The sequence below is a fragment of the Vidua macroura genome, chromosome 1 (assembly GCF_024509145.1).
Source record: "Vidua macroura isolate BioBank_ID:100142 chromosome 1, ASM2450914v1, whole genome shotgun sequence".
In the NCBI taxonomy this organism is placed as follows: Eukaryota; Metazoa; Chordata; class Aves; order Passeriformes; family Viduidae; genus Vidua; species Vidua macroura.
In genome coordinates, this window is record NC_071571.1 from 102,829,919 (window position 1) to 102,849,043 (window position 19,125).

At 42.0% G+C, this 19,125-nt stretch overlaps 1 protein-coding gene across 1 annotated transcript in view; it reads right to left on the reverse strand.

The window, feature by feature from the left end:
- RAB31 (RAB31, member RAS oncogene family) overlaps nucleotides 1–19,125 on the reverse strand; it is a 61,681-nt gene that overhangs the window by 33,828 nt on the left and 8,728 nt on the right. The window contains exon 2 of the mRNA XM_053994256.1: nucleotides 705–784. Coding sequence (XP_053850231.1) covers nucleotides 705–784 — 80 coding nt within the window. The remainder of the gene's footprint in view (nucleotides 1–704; nucleotides 785–19,125) is intronic.

Sequence of the window (19,125 nt, forward strand, 5' to 3'; positions counted from 1 at the left end):
ATCCACATGGGGAAACAGACACTGTCCATGTTCCAGCCCAGCCTACCAGGACACTCAACAAAGGTACTTTAAGGGCTTCCCACGGTCTTCCTGCCATTACTCAGCTATGGGATGACCTGATCATTGTGCAGGTCACTGTGGCAAGCACATTTCTCTCTCTCTCTCAGGATTTTTCATAGAGGTGCACAGAGAGAATGAAAGAGAAAAGAATTTCTATTTCTGCTCCTTGTTTTTCCTATGTGGAATGTGCTTGGAGAATTGTTTACCTGGGGTGATTGCTTGATTGGATTCTGGTGAGGATTGTTTGAGCCTGATGGCCAATCAGATCCACCTGTGTCTGGACTCTGGCGAACAGGGTCACAAGTTGTGAGTTAGTTAGATATGGTAGTTACAGAAAGTAGGTTTGTAGTTTTAGTATCTTCCTTTATATAGTGTATTAATGTATTATAGCATAGTTATAATAAAGAAATCATTCAGCCTTCTGAATTGGAGTTGGACATCATCATTTCTTCCCATTGGGTTCGCCTGCATTTTACAATAGGTCACAGGCTCCTGGGTTGTGGGGTTTTGGTTTTTGTCTTGTCAAAAGCTGCCCACTTTAGATTGTTTTAGCAGTAGGACCTTAGGACTTAAATCACTCAAGGGTCAGATTTGAAACCTCGCTGACCAGTGAAAATCAAAGTGATATTTTGTGTGATACTTACCCAATAGTAGGACTAATATTATGATCAAAGTGGTCCTGGACAAACCGACAAACGATGCTCGATTTCCCAACCCCAGTATCCTGAAAAATCAAAGAAAGCAGGACAGTGAGTCAACGAAGTCATATCCAGGAGACCCTAGGTGTCAACACTTCACTTGATTTATTTTCAAGAATTAATATTTTACTCTCTCTTCTTGTCCTGTGGCAAGCGGGCCACCTTACACATTTCAGAAGAAAAGTGAGGACATGGCTTATCCTTTTCAAATATCAGCATTTTGAATGAATCTCCCTGGCCCTCTTCCCAGGACTCCCTTCTCTCCAAGCCCTCTATTTTATTGGGTGGGTTTTATATTCCTGTTGCAAGGACTGCAGTCCATCCAGCAGAGCCATTTACTTGTACAGGCAAACCCTGTGCTTTCCAACACACGGTGCATTACACAGCACAGCCAGAGAAACAATTTCATTCAGGCCTGTTGCACAGCCAGCCCAAGCAAGCTTCCAAAACAGACTAATAACACCAACATTTCAGCACGCTGACAGCACTGACTTAGTGAAAATAACCTTTTCACAGCAAGACAAACTAGCCCACTTAGTGGAAACTTTGCAGAGGCTTTGGGTGGTTTTGAAAAGGTAGAAATCCAAAGATCTGGATCCCCAGAGATGTGCAGCTCTCCCTTTGCACGCCATGCTAGAGGTCTGCAGTGAATTACTTTAAAGGCAACACAGCTTACTTTCTACACTGCAACATGGCAGGCTGATTCCATTTGCAGGAAGAATCCTTTTTTTTCTTTCAACATACCCAATCAGTAGGGGAAAATAACAGCAGTACAATACTGAAATAATATTCAAAATAACCTGAAGCAGCAGGAGAAAAGTTAAAATTATGCAGAAATATTATTTAGGCATCTAAGATACAAACAACTTCCCTACAATGCAACATTTTTCAGTCTGTCTGTTTTTGCCCAAAGCCTTGGATGGTAGGTAGAACTTAAATTATAACAGGAAATCATCAAGGAAGAGGAGTAACATTATCGCTGTGTCTTCCACAGAATTGCAAAGAGCCTCCTTAGAGACAAAAAGGATGCCAGGAAATCAATACTGACCTTTCCAAGACATTAACAATGACAGCCCAGGGTCCAATCTAACTCATTAAACAGTCAATGGAAAGTTTTCTATTAATTTCATTGAAGTGATTGCAGAACTACCAGATTGTACCTGGTAGCTCCATTTGTATCCACATTTTAAGATGTCTAATTTACACAACACTCTTGAAAAATGCTGAGATAAGACAATACAGTTTGTTAACAGCATGATGCACATAACTATATATTAAAAAAAAAATAGAAAAGCAGCTTTTGCCCACATTAAAAATAGCGCTTCTGCCTCTCCTATAATCAATTTTGCAATGTTATCTTCTTTTTGAATAAGAAAGAAAAAGAATGCCTCTATTTACATTTCCTTCCACCATGCTTACATGAAACTGTATTGTCACACCAGTCTTTATACACAGCACTTATTAGAAAACCATCATTTAAACTCTCATATTTAATTCAAAGCTGTCCTTAGTCAGCTTAAAAGCCATAATAAATGCTCATGTTACACAGACATTTGTTTATCTACTCTGTCCAATCAATAAAAAAAAAAGATCAAAGAGAGGAGTAGTGTTTAAAAACAGCCCTGTAGCCTTTGATCAATAGCAGTAACACATCCTGTTACTATTCCCAAATTTTGCCTTCATTATCGATTCCAGCTGACACTGCTGTATAATTACTACAACGGGATGGCATAACACACTAAAAAAAATAAAATTTAAAAAACCCTCTGCCCTGAAATTGAGGATCTGATTATTTTTCCAGATTTTAAATGGTGTAGAGAAACTAGAATTACCACCCACTGGTTGCAAGGAATAACATTTTTCTCTTGTGGGGACAGCGTCTCTGCCACCATGCTCAAAACTAGACATTGACTTGGGTGACCCGACGATGCTTCAGTTTCATCTGCTTCCTCCAGCTCCCCTGACGAGTCACTCAGAATGGAAACTGCAATTAAAAGAGGAGCCAGGGTCTCTGGCAGGGACGTGACATCCACAAGCATAGATTAAAGCTTAGCTCATTTTCCTGGAGCCTCTTCATCTTTCAGTTCGTGGCTCTTACTAATGTTTCATGATAACATTCAAAGGACCTTTCAAAGTTTCTATTGCTTTCACATCTCACAATGAGCACAGTCAAACTTAAACATATGCCAGGCACACCAACAGCCTCCAGAAGCTTAAAGGCATTCTTACACTTTGCTCCTGGGATTGCTTGCACTATCAAGAAGGCTAAATATCCCCTTGGAGTAACTGGAGTGAAACCAATGGACTTGGACCACAAGTGAACCTGTTTCTAGAACAAGCACTGCTGCAGCCACTGGCTGGTGCTTTCCAGGAGCCAGGCACTTTATTGCACCAGGGGGGTTCAGTTGAAACAAGTACTCCCAGCTTCCCTTTTGTTGCCTGGAGGATGCAAACCACCATCTACCAGAGTATAATTAGAGCACAGAGGGGAAGGAAGTAAAATAGAAAAAGCTTCCTACTTAAGGCAGTGATTATCATTCCATCATGGGATTTAAAACTACTTCGACAGTGTTCAGTCCATGTTACTGAAAACTGTACTGACACCCATCAATCAACCCATTCACCTGCCTGAAAGCAAAGCAAATCATGGCATATGAACATTGTACAACAACTTGAAAACAGCTAAAGAGACCTTAACTTCTACTGACAACAGTAAAAGTCAGTAAAGCTTTCAAGTCTCTCACAGGCAACAAGGAAAGCAGAGTCGTTGCTTCAAATAAGTAGAAAAAATGTTTTTTTCTCAGCAGTGCATTGATATTGAACCTCCTTGCTAAGGCTGTATAAACCTTTCCTGCAACCATCTGCTTTGTACCTTACTATATGGTCTTTCTCTACACAAACCTATTTTTCTAACATCTGATGGGGATGATCTCCCTTGTTTTGTGGGGTTTTTTTGTTTTTTTTTTCTTCAAAGGATTATAGCAGATTTATGAAGCCACATGCCTGGGTAACATTCAGGCATACAGAAGATTTATTTACCCTCTAATCTGTTTTTCTGTTTTGCTTTACCTGATGCTGGTGTACATATAATATCAAACATACACGAAGGCATAGCATTTTGGCATATGCAAAAGGTCCTGGTGGCACTGAGCAGAGTGGATTGGATAAGTTTCAGAAACTGAGGACATGCCCTCAGGAGTTATCTTGCACTTCAAGGAACAGATCCTGCTAGTCTTTGGAAAAATCCTCATTCACAGGAAACCCAAGGGCTTCAGCACTACAGTCATTGACTCATCAAGATCAAGAGCATACCAATTCAGGAAAGAAGTGGCAAGAAATTAATAAATATAAAATAATTATTGTGAATCAAAGTGAACACAAATCACTCAAGGAACCAACTACAGGTTTCCCTTTATTCTTTTTTTTTCTTCATAAGCCTCCTAGCACACTTTTAAAATACCAGTTATAAACCACATTGTAGCAAGATAAGCAAAGTAGATGGGGTAGGGAGGAAGGAAAGAAGCAGAAATGTAATTCACAGTAAGTGAGCCACTTTTAGTTTGCCAGAATAAGTAGCACAGCTTCAGAATCTCCCCTGGTCAGCAAAATGGATTAAAAAATCTGAAACTGTATCAGATGCTTCTGCTAAATACAAGGAACCAATGTAAGCATGACTAATTACAGACTTTTACCCTTTAACCCCGGAAAACACATCTTCTGTTCTTCCAAAATCCCTTACCAGCAGATTTAGGTGAGAGGATTTTAAGAGCACCAGAATGGAGAGCAGAATGCCACAGAAAACAGCACCTTCACCTACACTCCTGTTCCCAGGGAACCACCCCACTTGGCTGTCCTCGGCTCTCATTACTGTAAAGGAGATGAAACTGTATTTCAAGCTAGCAACATTACAGGATGCTGGCAACTCATTTGCAGGCAAGCAACAACTGAGCTCCTTCGGGCTGATTTGCAGCAGCTTACAGGGAGATAAAAAAAAGAAAGCAGAAAAAAATATGAGCAATATATTAGAAAAGAAAAACATCTTCCCATTACAAATAGGCATTTGGTAGATTCCTCTGTCTATTTTTCCAAACACATATATCCCAGCAGAAAAAGCTAATGCAGAAAAATTTAATTTAAATCTGGATGTCTCATTTTTATCTTTGCACATAGGACCTGGTCCTCCAAGCACTTTTCCAAATTGGAGGGAGCTATAGTACCCTGTAAACACATCCCTGATTAGGCTGTTAGTCTGTAGCCTTGATATTACAATAGCTTTTAACAGATTGAGGGTCAAGCCCTATTGTGCTGAGTAAACTAATCTCTTCATTTATTTTTTTTTTTTTTTTAACATCTGGAATAAATGTTGGATTCACAAAAAAATCCATACATATCGTGACTGATGACTAAACAGCAGCCCTATAATCATGCACACTGCTGCAAGAGCTTTTTTAGTCTCAACTATGCAGAGTCTTTCTCTGCTATGTTAACATACAAGGCTTCCTAAGTATGTGTAAAATTAGATAAACCATACAAAAATTCTTTATTACTCTAGGACTTTGAAAATACAAACACAACAAGAAGAACAGACAGCACTTCACATGAGGAAATGGCACCCTAAGAATGAACACAGTGAAGAAACTGCCTTCTGTCCTTCTACTTGCAAAGTAAGGGAAAAAAAAAAAAAGAAAAAAATAACATCTGGCTTGTAACCACCACAGATCTCATGACTAACTTCCCATTTCAGCTTTAAAGGAAGGTTGAGACACCCTGGAGACAGGCACCACAAAAATCTGCATTAAGAAGAAATGGAGAACTGACCTCCACATAAATAGGGATCCCACACATCGCTCCTTCGGAAGGAAGTTTTCTCATCAGCTTGGAGAAAGCCAGGATTCAATCAAATTTACAATCTAAATTTGTAAAAATATTTTAAAATTAAAAATGCCTGTCCCTTCAAAACATTCCTCACAATAACTAAGAGTCACTAAGACATCAGCTACAGACAGGTCTCATTAAATCTGACAGGGTTTAACGTGAGTTAGTCTTACAGATCAAAAGAAGAATGAGCCCTAGCAAGCTGGAGGGTAAAAATACTAAGTGCTCAAAAATCCCCAGGCAAAGAAGATGTTATTTCAGTAATAATATGAGAAACATTTGGACCTGACAAGTCTTTATCCTTTCCCACATGCCAGAAATTGATCCCACAGCTCATGTGGCTTCCATCAAATTCAGCAGGACTTCCCTGCACCTCACAGCAGGAATACATCTGTTCCTCAGAGCTCATTTGTGCCAAGCTCCCCAAAAGCTGAGCTGCCAACCACCCTAACTTGAGCAAAGACACAAGGCATTTGGTGGCTGAACCCTTCCTCTGAAGATCCCTGATCAAGAGAAAAAGAGCGCAACCAATGCAGTCAGGGTTAATTTAGTGTAACCCCCAGGAAGCCTCTCATGGCAAAGCTTTTTCATCAGGTATAGGGCTGGAATTACAAAGTTGCTCACACTGATGGAACTCAGGGTTTCAGCCAGAGAGCAGTACCAGAGCCTACCAGCAAGCTGTTCTGAAGCTTTCTCCAGATAGGTTAGCATCAAGAAGTACAATTAAGTGCATGCACCAGAAACGTCTGTGGTCCAGTTTGTCTTTAACAATTCTCTCAGTGTACCGTCCAATGAGATAACAGCACCTTCTGTCTTCCTTCAGACAAAAAACAAAACAAAACGAATCAAGCAAACAAAAAAACCCATAACAAAACAGGCTTGATGAAACATACAGAACTGGGGTGCAGTCAAAAAGCTGTCTCACTCTCCTGGAAGAGGATCTGCCCAGAGAGGAAGCTGGCTGCTCCTCATTGTTATGAGAAGCAACAATCCCTGGCTCCCTGTTACACATTCACACCACCAGACAGTCTTGGCTGATTCATCCCTAACTGAAAAATAACAGGGGAGCCAGTTTATGCTCAAGATTTCCCAAGTTAAATTCCACTTTTCGTAACATCGATTTGATTCCTGCCAGTGCTAGTGCAGAGATGAAGGAGAGGTCCTTGTCTTGCTCCAAGCAGAGCTTTCACTGTTGAAGCACTAAAGATGTACAGATGAAAACACTTGAATTGGTATGAAGTTACCAAAAAGGAGAAAACTGTCCTTTATTATTAATGCATTTGGTATTTTATATACCAAAAACAGGCACTGAAAACCTTTGCAACTGGCCAGGCAAACCTGAGGTAGAATAACAGAATTTAAACTTAAGGGGAAGAAAAATAATCAATGAGTCACAAAAAAAAAAAAAAATTACAAATGCAGAGAGACCATTCATTCCAGTAGCTCTGTAAAGCGCAGCTGGTTTTGACTTGGCAAATCAGCTTCTGCACATTTGAACAGCTCTTCTTTCCACTGTCAGAATTGGCCACGCTTTCATTTTTGATTTACAGTTGAATCACCCTGGCCCTTTCCCATTACCCTCAGCAGGACTTTGATGGAATCTGAAAGTTCACAGCAGTGTAATTGCATCTCAGAGCTGCTAAATGGTTTGCATTTCATTAGCTATCATCAAACAAATTGCAAGGCCTGCGCTGTAAAGTATCGCTGAGCTTTAGCAGAAATGTAAGCTCAGCTCTGGTCAAGCCTGGTGTCCAGGAGGAATGTCACTCCAGGGGCACGGTCTGGCATGCAGCACTGAGACACCCAACCTGCATTTTGAATGCTTTCAGGGTTGCCAGTTCTTAACCCAAAGGCATGTGACATGGTAAGGCTGAGCACAGGATTATGGCTGTCTTCTAAATTCCAGTGGAGGTAAAAAAGCAACAAGCTGAAAAATAAATTAAAGCTTTGCAATTTGCAGCCTGCTTTAGTCCTCTATGCCCGCCTTTAACATTTTAATCATTACTCTGCTGATCAAATGCAGGTAGCATTGCAATACTTTCCATGTCTTACTAATCCACTTACAGCTGCTCTGGAAGGCTGTGACAGGCAGCTTGAAGAGTGCCTGAAACTGCCTTTGGATTTTTATCAACTGTATTAACATACAAGGAAGAGTTATGCACAACAGATTCCTGATCGCAGTTTCCAAGGGCAGTATTTTAATCCAAGAATTACTCTCCCCAATAAACTTTTTGCTATCCTAAAACACATCCTTCACCCTTCCCTGTGTTTGGGTATCACTTTCAGTTGTCTGAAAACACTGCTGTAAGGAGAAATACCTCACAGGAGACCAAAGTTCAGACACCCCTGGGACTGAATTGAATCTGCCAAGTGTCAGGCTTGTCCCAGGGAAAATGAAGCCATGCACTGTGGAGTGGTGTCTAGGAAGAAGTGCAAAAAGCTTCCCACCTTTATTCAGTTTTTCCATCTGCAAGATGTATCAAGTGGGCAAAGCTATCACTGCATAACTGCACAGATGAAAATACAAGAGCAGCTCTTAGACTCACACACTGGCTCTCAGCTGCTTCACCAACACAAAACTGCCTGAGGCTTCAGCCTGAACCAAAGGGATGCAGGTACAGGTGCTCTGAAGCCTCACTTCTGCAATCAAAATATTGCAGGCATCTCATTCAGGACACTAATTATTTCTGTAAATTCCAAATTAAAATTTTGTGGCCGTATACCACCAGTGATCTCCAAGGAATTTCCACAAAGATCTGGGAGATACTCACCTGCAAAAAAATTTTTTGAAAGGGAAGAACTAGGACTAGAGTTGGCTCCCAGAAGTGTCATTTTGCTGCCATGCACTTTCCTGAGTGAAGGGTACTTGCTAAATGAACAACACTCACACTGAATATTGGAACCCAGCTGCCCACGACCCCAGCACAAACACTTGGCTCTCACCACAACTCTGTTTTGAGAGAGAGGATGGCCACCACTGGCCTTCTCTGGTGGCTTTACCCTGCCTGGATTCTGCAGTGTCTCACTTCAGTGAGAACCACTGCAGTTCTTCTGGTCATCTGTCCCTGTGTGAACTTTATACAAAAATCCCTATTTGCATTTCCCTTTGTTGCATTCCCTTCTTTAAACTCATAATATATGGTAGTAAAGGTGTCTTTTAAGTCAGTTGGTACATTACTCCCACTAAGTTAGGATGACCTATGCCAACTCCCACACAGTAAAAAACCCTCCACAAAATTTCTAATTGCTTTCAGGCCAATATTGCTGTTGCAGAGCACAAATTAGCTACAGAATCAGACTTTTTCCTCTGGAGCACATTAGATTTATATTAATTCCCTCTACACACAACAGTGCAGCACTTGTTCTACCCACAATCAGGTCAGTCCTGTTATATCAGAATGCAATCCTTCCTCCTAGTGCTGCAAGGACTGCATTTGGCACAGTAATTCTTGGCTCTATTGTTCTCAGCTCACTAGCTGCTATATGAAAATAGTTTTTTGATTTTACCTTGCAACAGCACTATGGGGATGTAAAACAGTGATAGTTCTAAAGCATTCAGACAGTACAGTAACAAAGAGCTATTTAAATTCTTTAAGAGATAGTCAAGCACTGAGTTGATTTGTTTGGTATTTAGATGCATCTTAAATACCAACCTTGTATTTCTACTGGCTCTTTTAAAACAGAAAAGCATCTGCCAGTCAGGGCTTAATGTATCTAGCCTCCTGTGGTGGGCTGATGCTGCCTGTAAGCCAGGTGCCCACCAAAGTCATCCTATCTCTCCCTTCCTCAGCTGGGCAGGAGAGAAAAAATATAACAAAAAACCTGTGGGCTGAAATAAGGACAGGGAGAGATCACTCACCAACTACTGCCATGGGCAAAATAGACTCGAAATGGGGAAATTAATTTATTGCCAATCAAATCAAAGTGGGATGATGAAAAATAAAAATTAAATCTTAAAACACCTCCCCCTTTTTCCTGAGCTTAACTTTACTCCAATTTCTCTACCTGCTCCTCACCAGAGCATTGTCTCTGCCTCTCACTCCTCCTGAGGGAGAAGACTTCCCACATTCTTCTTCTGCTCACATGTGAGTCCTTCCCATGGGGTGCAGTTCTTCCCAAACTGCTCCAGCACAGTCTCTGCCATGGGGTGCAATCCTTCAGGCACAGACAGCTCCAGTGTGGGTCCTCCATGGAGTCACAAGTTGGTCCAGCAAAGTTGTTCCAGTGTAGGCTCCTCTTTTCATGGGTCCACAGGTCCTGGCAGAAGCCTCCTCCTGCATAGATTTTCCATGTGGTCACAGTTTCCCTGAGGCATCCACCTTTTCCAAAATCATCCCCTCCACGGGCTGCAGGAGGATCTCTGCTCCACCATGGACTTCCACAGGCTGAAGGGGCACAGCTGCCTCACCACAGTCTGCGCGCGGGCTCCAGGGGAATCTCTGCTCCCGAGCCTGGAGTACCTTGTCCTCTCCTTCTCCACTGACCCTGCTGTCTGCAGGGCTGTTGCTCTCACATATCCCTCTGCAATCTGCTCTTGTACAGTAGGTTTTTTTCCATTTCTTAGCCATGTTACCCCACAGTCCATCACTGATGGGCTCGACCTTGGCCAGTGGTGGGTCCACTCTGGAGCCAGCTGGCATTGGCTCTGTAGGACACCAGAGAAGCTTCTGGCAGCTTCTCACAGAAGCCACCCCTGCAGCCCCACACCCCCCCACTACCAAAGCCTTGCCATGGAAACCCAACACATCTCTGAATGGAAAACAACATCTGATCCCTTTTCTAGGTTTGTTTTCCTTCAGTCCACATCCATTTGCAAAACATGTACAGTGACTGACCATCTGCTTCACCTCAGAGCTGAAGGGAGTCTACAGCCCTGTCCATCTCTGTTCCCAACCAGTCCCCAAATCCAAATGCCTGCTGCATTACCAGTTTTGGCACCCTTACCAGTGTGATTATTCAGCATGTGGTTTCCTTTCACACACATCCTGCACACATCTTCCTGTGGAATTAAACTCAGGCCTGCATAGCTGCTCCAATATCTGCAATACCTGGAGCCAGAGAATGCAGTCCTACTGGTCCTGGTATCTGTAGGCTTCTTTGGAGTTAGCAAGTTTCTTTGTAGTCACAGGCCTCTTGCTCTCCACCAGATCCCAGCCCAGTAATCTTTCAGAGACAACAAAAACCTCTAATGCCCAAGTTTCAAATACGCTTTCTTTAATATTTTGCTACATCCTTTTCTCTCTTATAGATAAAAAAGAGTATTTCCAATCTGCCTCACTCACAGACTGCAATATTAATTATGATCTCTTCAACTATCTACTTTTGTCAAAGACATACTCAAAGATCACAAGCAACACCATACCATAAAGTACAAAATCAAGCACTGATGGCCAAAAGCACTTTCTCATCCTACCAAAGTGATGTGTCTGGCCAGAGATAAGAGAGACTGAAGAGCAGCTAATTCTATATTGTATCTAATGCTAGCAAAGATTCACTTTGCCAGAGACATTGGTTTTATATAATATTACATGCATGAATATATCAAAGTCTTTCCTAGAGTGCTTCCAAGATAACTGGCATTATTCTGCTATCATTACTAGGGCTCCAATCTCAAGCTCTACATGCTGGGTTGATGGCATGGAGAATCATAGCTGCAGCCTTAAGAATCACAGAATCACAAAAAGGGACCTTAAAGATCATCTCCCTCCAACCCACCTAGCATGGGCAGGGATATCTTTCAATACACCAGGTCGCTCAGTGCTCCATCCAGCCTGGCCTTGAACACTTCCAGGGATGGGGCATCCACAGCTCTGGGCAACCTGTTCCAGTGCCTCAGCACCCGCACAGCAGAAAACTTCCTCCTAATATCTAATCCAAACCAACTGTCTTTTTGTTTGAATCCATTCATCCTTGTCCTGCCACTTACACACAATAAAATGTCCCTCTCCATCTTTCTTGTATTCTCCCTTCAGGTACTGGAAAGCTGCAATTAGATCACCCTGAAGCCTTCTCTTCTCTTCCCTTGGATGAACAATTCCAGTTCTCTCAGGCTTTTGTTGTACTAGAGATGCTCCATCCCTCTAATCATCTTGGTGGCCTCCTCTGGACTCTCTCCAACATATCCATGTCCTTCCTGTGCTGAGGACCCCAGGGCTGGATGCAGCACTGCAGGTGAGGTCTCACAAGAGCAGAGGAGTGGGGCAGAATCCCTTCCCTTGCCCTGCTGGCCATGCTGCCTTTGATGCAGCCCAGGATGTGTTTGACTTTCTGGGCTGCAAGCTCACATTGACAGCTCATGCCCAGCCTCTCATCCAGCAGAATCCTCAGGTCCCTCTCAGCAGGGCTGCTCTCGATCTGCTCATGCCCCAGACTGGAGTGAGTGGTACTCATTGCCCCAACAAAGTATTCCACGTGTCTGCTGCACATTTACTCTTCCAGGACTTACAAATCATGCTGCTCTTCTGCAACCTGCCAACTCTTTTGTCTGTGAAACTGACACAGGAATATAAAGCGATCTTGATTGATGAGAAAGGGGACTGTGGAGGGAAAGGGACAACAGAGCTATTCTTCAGGAATAAAATTAACACTACAGCCAACTTACCTCTGTTTCACAATTTTTAGAGCTCACCAACTCTGGTAAAAAAAACAACCGACCAAACAAAAACCAACCCAAAACCCAAATCCATATTTTAATCTCACTGTTTATGCTTAATCGCTGCATCTTATGATACAAAGAGCAAGCTAACCACAGTGCTATGCTACCATGAGCGTGGACAGCAAAGTTAACAGCCTTGGACTGTTGCTAATATTATTTAGAAACTGCTTCCCCACATCAAATTTCCAGCTAATTCTGTGTCTTTTCTTACACCTTTCCTTCCCCTTTGCACACAAGTTATCAAATTCAGAACAGCAGCTGAACTGCTAAGAGAAATGGGGGGTTTCAAATTGAAATCAAAGAGCAGAATCTCAATCAATTTCTTATGCCCTTGTCAGCATGTGGTATGGGCGGCTGTGGAGAGAGAATTGCTTAGCCTGGTGAAAAGAAGAAGGAACTTGGTGTTTATTTGCATTCCTTCAGCTCGGACTGTGGCTTTTGGGGGCACTGGCTATTAATTTAAGATGCTCAACTCCATTTTGACAGTTTTGAACTGTCTCTACAGTTTCAAGTAAGAGCATGATCTCTATAAAAACCAGCTGCAAGTAAGGTGGTATCAATCTGGCTGGCTAATAAGATGAGAGGATGAAAGGAGAAAGAAGAGGAGCACCTTTGAAGGGTCACACACACACAGATCTCCTTTGGACGAGCAGCACATGCCAATGAATGAGCAAAAATCCCTCCCACTGGATTGCACGGTGGACCCAACAGTACAAAGCCTGAGGATATCCTTAATGAGACTTGCTTATGCTTCACACTACAGTGAAGCAGCTTTTGAGTACAACAGGGTGGTCACAAACTGTGCAGAAGCAGTCCAGCCTTTGGGGGACCTCATTGTCAAACAAGGCACTGGCTGATTAAGTCACAGGAAACAACTTTGTGTCAATAAAACCGACTCAAGACTGAACCCGTGTCAAGAAACAAAACCCCTGGCACTACCTGAGACAGCTGCCCACCAAAGCAAGCTCCATCACAAAACCAAACACCATCGAACCCTTCTGCAAGGGCTGGGCTGTGCGGCAATGCACGGGAGGGCATTTCACTGGGCAATAGCACCACCTGGTGACTCCTGGGGCTACGGGATGAGGGAACCGAGTCCACTTGGCCATGCTGAGAGAGGAGAGGAGGAGGAAGGGACACTGACTCAAGTGCTCCAGTGAGCTGGGAGCCAAAAGCCTGGGGAAGGAGGGAAAGAAGACAGCAGGATGAACATACAAGAACTAGAAAGGTGAGACAGACAGAGAGGGAAAGAAGAGTGCCTGAGCACCTTCCCTTGGAATCACAGACATCTCCCACTGCTGGTACCACCTTGAGGAGCCCTGTGTGGCAATGGGTAGTGTGAATGTGGCAAAGGCAGCTTCAAAGGAATGCCCCTATCCCACAATTAATTTATTGTATCAATGAACAAAGAAAGGAAAAACCCCACAAAACCCAAAAAAACTCCACCCCAACCTGCACAATATCAACAATGTTGTATGCTGCAGAGAGGAAATTTTTAGGTCAACTTTTAGGAGACTGTAGCTGTGGGGCTTCATGGAGTCACTATCTTTAAACAAGTATCATACCTCTAATTGCCTTTTACTGACCACTGGATCACAGGATCCTCCTGACCATGGTATAATACAGACCAGAAGATAAACCCACTAAACTCACCCTGACAGGAGCCATGTAAGTGATAAGAAAGTGTGTTACACAATCATAGAATTACAGAAGGGGTTGGGATGAAAGGGACCTTAAAGATCATCTATTTCCATCTCCCTTGCCATGGACAGGGACACTAGACCAAGTTGCTCAAAGTCCCATCCAGCCTGGTCCTGAACACTTGCAGGGATGGGGCATTCACAGCTTCCCTCGGAGACCTCAAACCATGGCATGCTCTCCTACCACCCTAGCTCACCCTAATGACATCTCCCTGCTGCCAGCTTGCTGATTTCCCATCTGAGCTCCACCACAGACACTTCAGTACAACCTCTCCAATGTTCACCACTTCATTTTTCAGGTGAGGATGAGAAATGGGCCCTAGTTTACCATGGGTCACACTCCCAACACCAATGAAATAGGAACTAAAAGCAAACTTCACAGATCACTCCAGTAAGTCAAACCTCAAACAGCAAGGAGCTAAATAAAGCCAAAATAAATTAAAACTGCAAGTACTGTTTCAATGCCTATGCAATTTTATTCATAGTAATACCTGAGTTTTGGCAATTCCAATGGTCAGAATTCATTTTCTAGACAAATTTGGGAGACTTTTTAACATCTGCATGCTGCCATCCCTTTCCTACCTGTTCTATCTCAAAACACACATGCAATCACAAAAATCCACTTGATGTACCTCTCCTCCTGCAGAGAAATTCCTATTTAAAGATACAGTAAAAAATGTGTGAATAATATCTACTTAGAAATCCTCATAATTGTCCCTGAAGTTGAAAAATTAGGTAAGGGAAGTAACATACAAGTCACTGTACCTCACATTGTCAGTGATAATGAGTTTTGATTGCAGGGGTTTTATCTCTATTGGCCATATGCACACACACCAGCATAACAATTTGGTTAAATATCCTTCATCACCATTGTGCAATGCAGTGATTAGAGAAACTAAATTTAGTTTTCAGACTACATGCATAAATAACCTGAGGTTTTCACAGTTAAGTAAACACATTAAGCAACAGCATCCTGACAAATGTTGTTTTCAAGTACAATTTGCCAGCAAAAATGGGATAAAAAAAATTCCGTGTAGTTCTTTCCAAACAAAATTCTTTTCCTAAGTGAACCTTCTCCACATATATTGTAACAGCTGCAACTTTCAAAATACTGATATGATGAGGAGATAATCTTTGACTTGAATTGCTGTTTGACACAAGCTGCTGTTCATACTCCAGCACCCTACCTCTTTTCACTGTCAAATTCTATCATTAGGAGTCATGACTTAGAAATACAGGCGTGTTAGTGCCACTTAGTAAATATGAAAACAAAATAATTTATGTTCCTGTCCCACCATAGAAGATATTAAAAATCTTCCAACCGGTCTGAAATTGATAATCCAATCCAAACACTGTAATTTCACATTGCAGATTGTCAACAAGTACCAACAGTCATTTTCTTTTATTAAATGAAGGCAGTGGCTCTTACACAAGCAACAATATGCCCATCAACCACAGCATTTAACAAAATGGCCCTTGTGTTCAGCTTGCTATTTCACTAGTATAAAAATTGTCCAGCAATTGCCTGGAAAAACTGTAAAAGGACTCAATTACCTACAAATTTGTCCAACCAAGCTCAATAAGCCCTATTCAATTCAATGTTCAGACATACTCCTCCCAATTTGTAACTGTCCCACCTGCAACTTGTTATTGCATTTCATACCAGAGAGGAAGAAAAAAGCCACATAAATTATGAATTCCAACTGAAACACTAGTTGAAAACTTCAGTCCTGGAGACAAGAAAGCCCAATCCCTTCTCCCTTGCAGCAACAGAGAGGAAGAAGGCAGTTTCAGGGGGCAGCTATAAAAACACACATTTCCTCTAACAAACAGGAACCAGCCTCATGGCCACGGATGTTTGCTCCAAATTAGCAGAGCCCTGGTACTGAGTATGTCACCTGCCAACAACCAGAAGCAAGTAACTCTTCCACTGGTCTCTACTGGCCAAGGGCAGCCAGACACCATCAGCCTTGAGCAGGTCAGGAAACAGCACAAGGGTGGGACAGGAACTAAGGATTTCATACCTGAATTTACCAGGTATGAAATACCAGAAACTCTGCCTCTGCTCATCAGTTCCTTTTAGCTGATACAACCTGCAAAATCAGCAGCCTCTGGTGACCATCTAAGGTGTGAGCTGGTCTCCTTTATCAGCAGCCTAAAGGCTGCCCAGCTGCTATTGGCACCCGTTTTATGCAAGCTGCTTCTACAATTTGCCAGTCTTTGGAATGCTGCCTCCATCAACCTTCCAGACACAATAAAACAAGTTTCTTCTCCAGGGAGTATCAGGGGAAGGGGACAAGCTGAGAGTTTCTGAAATTTGCCATTATTTGTTATTAACAATTAACTGCAAATTATATGTAGATACTATGTGTCCATGTGGACATTAGGTGGCAACATGAAGGAGACACCTAAAATCCTTGAAACTGGAGGTTTTAATTTCCTGAATTTATGTGCAGGATGGGAAATGGACAATCAAAAGTTTATCTAAATCAGTGTTAAGAAATGTTTCACCAAACTGTTAGCTTTAATTAACCTCAATTAGTAGTGATTTCATAATCATTCCACCTGTTGTCTGGATGTGAAGCTTTCCCTAAGACAGCAAACATCACCACTTATTTTAAACAGCATCATATAAAGACCCACCTGGTGCTTTCCCCTCTATCACTCATGCAAGTAAACAGAAGAGATAACAGCAAGCATGGTATAATAAAACCCAGGACTGAGTTTTTTATCTGTGGATTTACTGTGTGCTGCTGTGAAGTTACTAAACCTATCTGCACTGAACAGGCTCATAAACAGGAGAAATTATCAATGCAAGGCTGTAGCCCTTAAGCAGTTGACTTCTTGAATGTGTTCACCTTCTGTTTGTTTCATCAGGAATGAAATGCAGCAAGTTCTAAAAGCTAGTAACACTAGTGCCATGAAATTCAACTTTTTAGGGAGAGGCCCTCAAGGAAAACCAGGTGTTGTTGCTCTTACTGTTAAGGCACCCTCTTCTCTCCACCACAAAAATAACTAGGAAACCAGTATCTAACTTACAACTGACTTGCAGAAGGAAGTTTTTATTCACCTGATCATTTTTTCTCATCTTCACTCAAAATCTGGGAACCAGAAATGGTCACAAGTGTGTAGACTTTGCAAATCTCAACTGAAAACACACTGGGAACATTTCAAATTGAATGTTTAACCATGGAGTTTAGTACATTTAAGGACATCTCCTCAAAGGACAAAGGGGTAGAAGGAGTGCATTTCATCTTTCTCTCCAAAGTAGGAAAAGCCACACAGAAGTCTTTCCTCAAGAAAGACTGACTGGATAAATACTTCCAGTGTCACAGCCTGAGTGTTTGGGACTACATGGAACTAACTCCAAAGTTCCCACAGATCCCAGACACAGCAGAACAACAGGCACAGGGACTGGGGAAGACATATTAACTGGCCAATGAGATCCTACCAAAGCTTCTCTGTGTCACATCTGTGACAGTCTTTTTGACTGGTTGAGAGATACAGATGAATTTAAAGCAATGCAAGCAACAATTCTGCAGGCTCCACTGGCCAAAAGTGTTTTGAAACACAAATGAAAAAGCACAAAGTCAGGGCTTTAAAATAATTTAAAAGGAAACTGAAGGCAAAAACCAAGGGAGAGGTTGGCGGGGTTTTTTCACCCCATGTTATTATTATTTCTACTAGCTTTTGTTGGTTTGCTCTGTCTAGCTTTCTGTTTTATTATCCTCAGCTTCTCTTTCCCTTGCTCCTGACTTTACTCCTCTGTGTTCCTCATTCCCTCTCACCAGTCCCCCTACAATGCTCCCACATGCTCTGCCTTGGTCTCACAGTTCCAGTACTCCACCTCCTCCTCCTCCATTATTCTCCATTCCTCCAAATCTCCTCTATGCCAACATCTACACCCCTTTTTCTACTGATCTGCACATCCTTGTAAGTGTTCAATGCCCTGAGCAATGCTGTCTACAGGAACGTGTCCCTGCCCATGCAGGGGGACTGGAATGAGATGATCTTTAATGTCCCTTCCAACCCAAACTATTCTTTGGTCATAAACTATTCCTGAAGAACTTTTTAGGCTGCAGGGCTAACACTCTCCTTCAGACAATCTCTTCAAATTTGGATTTATGGTGTCAAAGGTTCACTTTCTCTCTGCCTTTTCCCACATCAGCCTAAGGGAGAAGACAAACCTGGCCACAAGTTAGGTAGATCTCAGCTATTCTATCTGGCTTTAATGTCAAACGACAGGAATCACTCACAAGCATTTAATCTCAAATACTTAATTTACCTAAACATTTTCTCTTATTCTGCACACAGCAGTGCATTCAGCTGTGCATTAAAGCATATGCTGAGCTTTAAGCATGGGATTCAATTTAGCCCATGCAGCAAAGGCTGAAGGATGTACCCTGATACTGCGCTGAAGAGGGATTACCCAAATGCTCAGAATCAAACATATGCTTAAAGATGCTACTCAGATTAGGGTTTCAGTAGCATAATCTTGAATCAAATTTATGTTATCTGGTTTTATCCAACTGCCATTTTTGTCACATAAAACATGCTCCAACTGTCTGTCTAATGCCCTGGCATGCATTAATTCTTTTCAAGCACACTTTACAGGAAAAAAATAAACAAAAATATCCAGGGCAGAAAAAAAATAAATGCCAAAGGACAGAACAATCAGTTCTGAAGATTCTTCACATAAACTTCACTCTGCTGCTGGAGTCATAACACTTGAAGACAAGGTTTAATTCCCTCACTGACATTTAACCAAACCAAGACAAAAACTAACTTCAACTTTCCTTAGATTTTCCACAAGAGCAATAACATTCAAAAAAGAAAACCGCTGGTGTATGGGATAATGTAGCAAAAAAACCCCCATGTTTGTAGCACATTCACAAAATTAATATCCTAAAAGGAAGCTTGTCTACACTGTATTGGAAAGGCTGAAGTCAGCATGGACTATGCACCATGAATAACTTCTGGCCTAAAAGTGCTTGGAGGCTTCCTGTTCATATCAGCTTTAATAAGATATATTTCAAGTGTTGATATTATGATTCTTAAAATAGGCACTTTAATACTTATATTTAGTATGCAAAGGAAAAGGAAAAAAAGATAGATAATGGGCTTCCTATTCAAGAAA